The following is a 6,667-nucleotide window of genomic DNA, read 5'->3' as shown; positions in this document are numbered from 1 at the left end:
TCTAAGGTTTAAAAAAAAAGTAAAATAAGGTTAATCTTCTTATCTGGCTGAATTGGAATTCCTGTAGTTCCAAAGTTAAAATTTCAAGTACGTAAGATTATTTTTCACCTCTTTTCTTGTAGACAGACAAAGTATAGATCAACAGCTGCCATATTTCATCTTAATGAAAGTTATATGCCAATATTTACGAAAAAGGATCTTAGATAATTTCCCTATGTTATGTAGCTTAAGTTTTTGAAAACAGCATTAATAACTCTGGCTGACTAGCTAACTATAACAGGAAAGTGAATATAAGTTTTGACAATGATGAGGTTTCCCAATGAAAATAAAAATTTCCAGTTGAGTGAATATAATTACTTTACTGAAAAGTCTAACAGACATCAGCAGAACTTGTTCTGAGTCAATTTCTCACTATCAGTTATCTTTCAAAATTTGTGCCAAGTATCTACCCATTTCCTTCTGTCTAGACTCTGACCCTAGACTAGTTTGTTTGAAATATGGAATCACTCAGAGTAATGCATATAAATTTTAGTTGTATTAAAAAACAACTGTGTGAATAAATAAAGTGGATTTTCAAGATAGAGTGATATATCTGCAAAAAAAATAGTTAAATTCAAAAAAATTGGGGGAGGGAAAATATTACTCTTTAAAAATAATAAAAATGGCAATAGTATAGCATCTAGCTTCCCACTCATGCCACACGATATGCCTTCATTAAGGTGTACTCTTTCTGGTTGGTGTGAGCTGCCCAGATGAAGAGAGCAGAAGCCATGAACTGTAAGGGAGCTGAGACGCAAGCCAGGCAGAAGGACCATCCAAATTCACCGGACACATTCTCAGGCAGCTTTAGCTTCTGGTGAAGTAGCTCAATCCCAGCAACATAGCAACTCACTGAGCCCAGTGTGCACAGACCTTGGAGGAAAATGTAGAAAACAAAACAAGGCTAGGTAAGAGCACCATAAGAGCTTTTCAGGCAATGTGACAGAGCAGTAATATGTGAATGTTTAGAATTATAACTCTTTGGTCTCTAGGGAGACCGAAAGAAGATAAAATGCTAAATCTGATGACAAGACCTACCTGCAAGGAGATGGAGAATGCCTGTGGCAATGGCGGGGTACAAACTTCGGCAGATACAAGCACAAAGCCCAATCAAAGCCCCAAAGCACATCAAACCTAGACTAACAAAAGGTAAAAGGAACTGGCAACGCCAAAGATCTGGAAGAAAAGAAGAGAGGAAAAACATGTTACCATAATTCCAGACAGTTTTCCCACAATGGAAATTTCTTTCCTATTCTATGTAGATCTTTTCTCAAAAATGAGAAAGGAATATTGAGATTTGTTTTGTAAAGCACACTGTTCAAAAAAATGCTCACTCTGTCCTGATAAATGTAAAAGTAAAAAGACAGTAAAAGTTAACTACTGACCTCAGCGGGACAGGTCTTACTAAGGGTCAGGCACTGTTCCATAGATGCTCTGTGTACTAACCCTCCCAACATCCCTACAAACTAGTAAGAGCCAGCATTTGAGGCAAAACATTCTGGCTCTACATATAAGCAAATATAAGTCCTCAGAGCATCTCTGGCAGTTATAACAAGTCAATAAATGTTGATGATAAGAAAAAAACAAACAAAAAACTGTTGAAAGATTATACATAAAGTGCAAAGTAGAGGATCTGGTATATACCAGGACTCAATAAAATGGGAGATTTGTTGTTGTTTGTTTTTTTAAATCCTCACCCAAGGTATTTTTTCCACTAATTTTTAGAGAGTAAAAGGGAGGGAAGGGGGAGGTGGAGAGAGTAACATCGATGTCAGAGAGACATATCAACTGAGAGAAACATCGATGTGAGAGAGACACATCGAATGGTTGCCTCCTGCCCGTGCCCCCACCAGGGCCAGGGATTGAACCTGCAACCAAGGTACATGCCTTAACTGGAAATCAAACCCATGACCCTTCAGTCCTCTGGCAGATGCTCCAACCACTGAGCCAAACTGGTCAGGGTGATAAATGGCAGTTTTAATTATCATAAGTTCCTTCAACCACATGGGAAGAAAGCTGGTGACTTTACAGAGCATCCTATTCCATTTTTAAATTATTTTAATTAACAGCAATGTATCAATATCAACACCAAACCACATCTACCTTCTAATGCTAGCTTTACTTCTAGAACTACATAAAAGTTTTTCTCTTTCCTTCAAACTGTTAAAATAAATAAAATAACCTTCTTCCTATGCATTTGCCAGGCAAAATTAAGTACTTGCCATTTTATTAAATGTTTCCTCTCATGACACGGTCATTCTTCTAGGCAAGCTCTAATAAGTCTTTATAGATTGGAAACTAGGTTCAAATCTAAAGACAGTAGTTCCTGGGTAGTCTGACCCTCAAGGAATAATAAATACTCCTAATAAATACTTTCATTTATTTTTGACACCTACAATTCTGTTACTATCACCTAAGACTGGATTAACACTTGGGGCAGGCCTGACATTCAATTGACTCATATAGAACTTACAGTCAACTGTGTTCACACATTCCTAACTGAACTCAGGTAGCTGAAGTGTTTAACTCAAATACAGGAATTTACTACTTATCCCTCTTTAAATTTAAATTTCCTCTTTAAATGGGCTCACTAAAAATACCTTTAGAAGGGTCTGGATTCTGTCATCCAATGTGTTATTTTTCCTCTTTCAACTTCCTATTTGCAATTTAGTAAGTGTGCACCTAACTTCTAAAATATGTTATGAACAGATCAGAGTTTGTCACTGTTAGAGATCTTATTTCAAGTTGACACAATATAATAACCCATCTTGTTCCAAAATCAGAGTTCATAAAAAGGCAAACTTATTTCCTATTTTTCCCTAATTGTCCTGCTGATATCAAAGTACTCACAGGTTCGAAGCAGATCAATCCCAGTATTGTGGTTTCCAGGCTCAACAAATTTCGCCATAAACTGCTCATTTAGCGTGAAACTCGTGCATCTTGTGACCACATCAAATGATTCTGGAACAAGAATAACAGTGATTGCTTGCTGTTTTAATACTAAGCATTTAACAAAAAATCTCTTTCAAGTAACTATTCTTTGAAATAAAAAGTGATAGAGATGTTCGCAGAGGAGACAGCAACATCTTTAGCTCTGACATGTAGGATCAATGCCCAATAGATACCAGTAGTTCTCAGCAGCAGGCTTAAGACCTGGGCACAAGAAAGGGGGGGAAAGTAGGAGCAGTAAAAGCAATGAGAATAGATATGTAAGAAGACTAGGAAGGAGGAGGAGCAGGGGACAAAAACAAATAAATAGGAACTTTGATCTTCTTCCCTCCCTTACTCCACCAGCCATCTTCCCCATTTCAGGTAATGACAATTCTACCCTTCCAGTTCCTCAGCCTAGAAAGTTTAGTCATTCTTGTCCACATGCATTCCATCAGGAACTCCTAGAGGCTCTACCTTCAAAATATATCTAGAATCCAGCCAATGCTCAGCACTACCACCCTGGTCTGAGTCACAATCATCTCTCACCTGAATTAGTGCATAAGCCTAATTAGTCTCCTGGCTTCCACCTTTGCCTGCCACCTGTATTCAACATATCAGCCTAAGTGAGCAGATCATCTCTCCTCTGCTCAAAGCTCCCCAATGACTCCATCACATAAAAGCCAAAGTCCTCTTCATGCCTAGAGAATCCTGCATGATTTGCTCTACTCCCCCTCCAAGAGTACTGTCTCTGCTAGAATACCCTCTCCCTCTCCCTCCATTCCAGTCAAGTGGTTTCCTCACTGGTCCTTGACTATTTTAGGCATCCTCCCAACCTAGGGCTTCTCAGTAGTTGTTTCTTCCAACCTAAATGATCTCTGTCTCCACAACGACCTATTTGGCCAACACCTTCATCTATATCAAGTCTTTACTCAAGTGGTGTCTTTTGCTGGAGCCTATACTACTTGAATATTGTAACTTATCCCATCAACATCATGTTTTTCCAACTCTCCTTTATTTTGCTATATTTTAGCATGTGTCATTTTCTAACATTTTATATAATTATTTATTGCTTATACTGTTATACCTATGTTTATTGCCTGTCACACCTTATTAGAATGTAAGTAGTTTCTCCAGAGTAAGAATTATTTTTATTTTTCCTGATGTACTCCCAGCTTCTAGGCCAGGGGTGGGCAAACTTTTTGACTCGAGGGCCACAATGGGTTCTTAAACAGGACCGGAGGGTTAGAACAAAAGTATGGATGGAGTGTTTGTGTGAACTAATATAAATTCAAAGTAAACATCATTACATAAAAGGGTATGCTCTTTTTTTTTTTTTTTTAGTTTTATTCATTTCAAACGGGCCGGATCCAGCCTGCGGGCCGTAGTTTGCCCACGGCTGTTCTAGGCTCTGGAATACGGAGACAGACAATAAATATTTGTTGAATGAAGGATAGATAGTTGCTAAATTCAAATATCAAGTACTCCTATGCTCTAATAGTTAAATGTTTTACAATAAACTTTAACCTACTTTCCCCTCTTACAAACTACTTTTTTTTTTTCCATATAAAATCACAACATCCATCTTCTGATGTATGGCAACTCAAGCCTGTTGTGCTGGGATCTGAATACAGTGATTCCCACCAACAGGCCAACAGAAGTAGTCACAAATTAAAAAAAAACACACACACTCAAAATGTAAAGCTGTTCTTTACAAAGAGCTCTAAAGTTTCCATTTTAGTAACTGGAAATTAAAATTTTTAAGTGTTAAGAATGCTTGCAAAATAAACGTGAGAGTCAATTTCTTAGGTTATTTTTCTTCTGACATCTTTAATCTATAAGCTCTATCAAGATTGTTGTAAAACAGTCCTGACTGGTGTGGTTCAGTTGGTTGGGCGTTGTCCGAAGCACTGAAGTGCTGCTGGTTCAATTCCTGGTCAGAACACATGACCAGGTTTCGGGCTTGATCCCTGGTAGGGGACGTGCAGGAAGCAGCTGATTGATGTTCTGCTCTCATGTTGATGATTCTCGCTCTCCCTTCCCCTCTCATTAAATATCAATAAAAAAAATCTTTTTTTTTTTAAAAAAAGGTTGTTGTAAAACAGTCTCAAATATGCACAGATATAAATGTAGAGTTGGTCAAATTATACTCTCTGAGATTCAGAGGGCAAATGATAATACCTACTAACACAGCTAACATATAAAAGAACTATCAATTCATATTTGTTGATCTAATTCTGGATACTAGTCCTTTTTACCAGTTACTAAGTGTTTAAAGTCCTATTTGTACTTTTCCATTTATTTCCCCAGGATGTGTGAGATGAATAAAAAGGCTTTTAATAAACAGGTATATAAGTACAAAGATTTAAAATGTCTTTCTCAGGATAAGGACAGTTACTCACCCAACCAATATTTATGAGTACAATGGTAACTCATGAAAGGCGGGGGTAGAAGATGGTATGGAGAGAAAAACACAGATTTATTTCTTTGAGGAAAGAACTCCCAAACCAGTTATACATAATTGGGTCATCATCATATCACCTGGTTCCTATTTGAACAGGTAAAGGAGACAGCAGTTAAAACGAGGAATACCTGTCCTTTCTTGGTTATTCCAATATATGTTCTGGGGTATACTGACACACCGTCTCCACAATCCCATTGTGCCATTATATCGAAAAAGCACATCACTGTACGTCTTTTCATCTGCTTCATCACTAGCAAAGTCGCTCCAGAGGCTTTTGTTCAAATCACTGGAATTTTCTTGAACTGGACTTCGATATTCATACCAGAAGTCTGTGCCAATTGAGGCTGCCATGTAGATGGTGGAAATGAGGCTCAGCACACAAGCAATTACAAATGCTGTAGCGAAACGGTTATCCATTCTGGCATTCACACTGCTCTGTATGAAAATGGAAGAAACGTTAGACTCAACCAAGGACAAATAAACATCATTTTGAAAGAAATTATCTCAAAATCGCCCTTTATTTCCCATCCTTTGGCTATTGGGACGAATGTCTACTCATGAAGAAGTTTTTTTGTTTTTTTTTTAAAAAAAGCATGTTTTAAATTAAGTTCAAAACAACAGTCAGCATGAAAGTACTTATTGAAAGTTCACATACCCAGGACGCTATGGAGACAGAGGTCTTGTTCTCTAGTCTCTCACCTGCACACTAAAACAGACAACACTGAAAAGGACGGACACGTTACAGATGCAGACAGCACACATGCCCAGAGTCAGCCATGCACCCTGCGTCAAGTTTCAATCACAGACTGAGTTTTCACACGAGAGGCAGCGCATGAAGGGTCCCGGGTCGGGGTGCGGGGAAAAGGGCATAGGAAAAGGAAGCAGAGGAAGGAAATCCGCTCCTCCCCGTTCCCTCTCAAGAGGGAAACCTAAAAACCACGTTGAGAATCAGGAACCTGGCGTGGAAGGTATCTGTGAACCCACAGAGAAAGGCTGTTTTCGGTGCAGAGAACGGCAAGGAGGACAAAACCACGCCGAGGGCTGGATCTCCACCTGCCCTGACCCAGGAACGCGAAGCCGGGCACGTTCCTCGCTCCCACTGCTCTTCCCAATCCCGACACTCCTGCACCTCCCTCCTCATCTGCAAACTCAGTGAACTCTCCGCCGCCGCAGAGAAAAGTATGCACTAGGCAACAGGAAGGCGTGGACGCGGGCTCCGCGGCGGCGGTCGATGGC

At 39.2% G+C, this 6,667-nt stretch overlaps 1 protein-coding gene across 4 annotated transcripts in view; it reads right to left on the bottom strand.

Moving 5' to 3' along the window:
- Positions 1-339: 339 nt before the first annotated feature.
- CLDND1 (claudin domain containing 1) overlaps positions 340-6,667 on the bottom strand; it is an 8,551-nt gene continuing 2,223 nt past the window's right edge. For 2 of the 4 annotated variants that reach the window (XM_015567557.1, XM_006769287.2), the window contains exons 2-5: positions 5,560-5,866; positions 2,890-3,000; positions 1,078-1,215; positions 340-912 (exon numbers count right to left, since the gene is read on the bottom strand). In XM_015567557.1, the coding sequence (XP_015423043.1) occupies positions 692-912; positions 1,078-1,215; positions 2,890-3,000; positions 5,560-5,848 (759 nt within the window). In that variant the 5' untranslated portion in view covers positions 5,849-5,866 and the 3' untranslated portion in view covers positions 340-691. Of the gene's footprint in view, positions 913-1,077; positions 1,216-2,889; positions 3,001-5,559; positions 5,867-6,086; positions 6,138-6,667 lie in introns of all 4 variants that reach the window. The other 2 variants (XM_006769288.2, XM_006769286.2) reach the window with 2 other exon arrangements.

This window comes from Myotis davidii, unplaced genomic scaffold (assembly GCF_000327345.1).
Source record: "Myotis davidii unplaced genomic scaffold, ASM32734v1 scaffold1144, whole genome shotgun sequence".
NCBI classification, from domain to species: domain Eukaryota; kingdom Metazoa; phylum Chordata; class Mammalia; order Chiroptera; family Vespertilionidae; genus Myotis; species Myotis davidii.
This window is presented reverse-complemented; position numbering and strand designations above follow the sequence as displayed.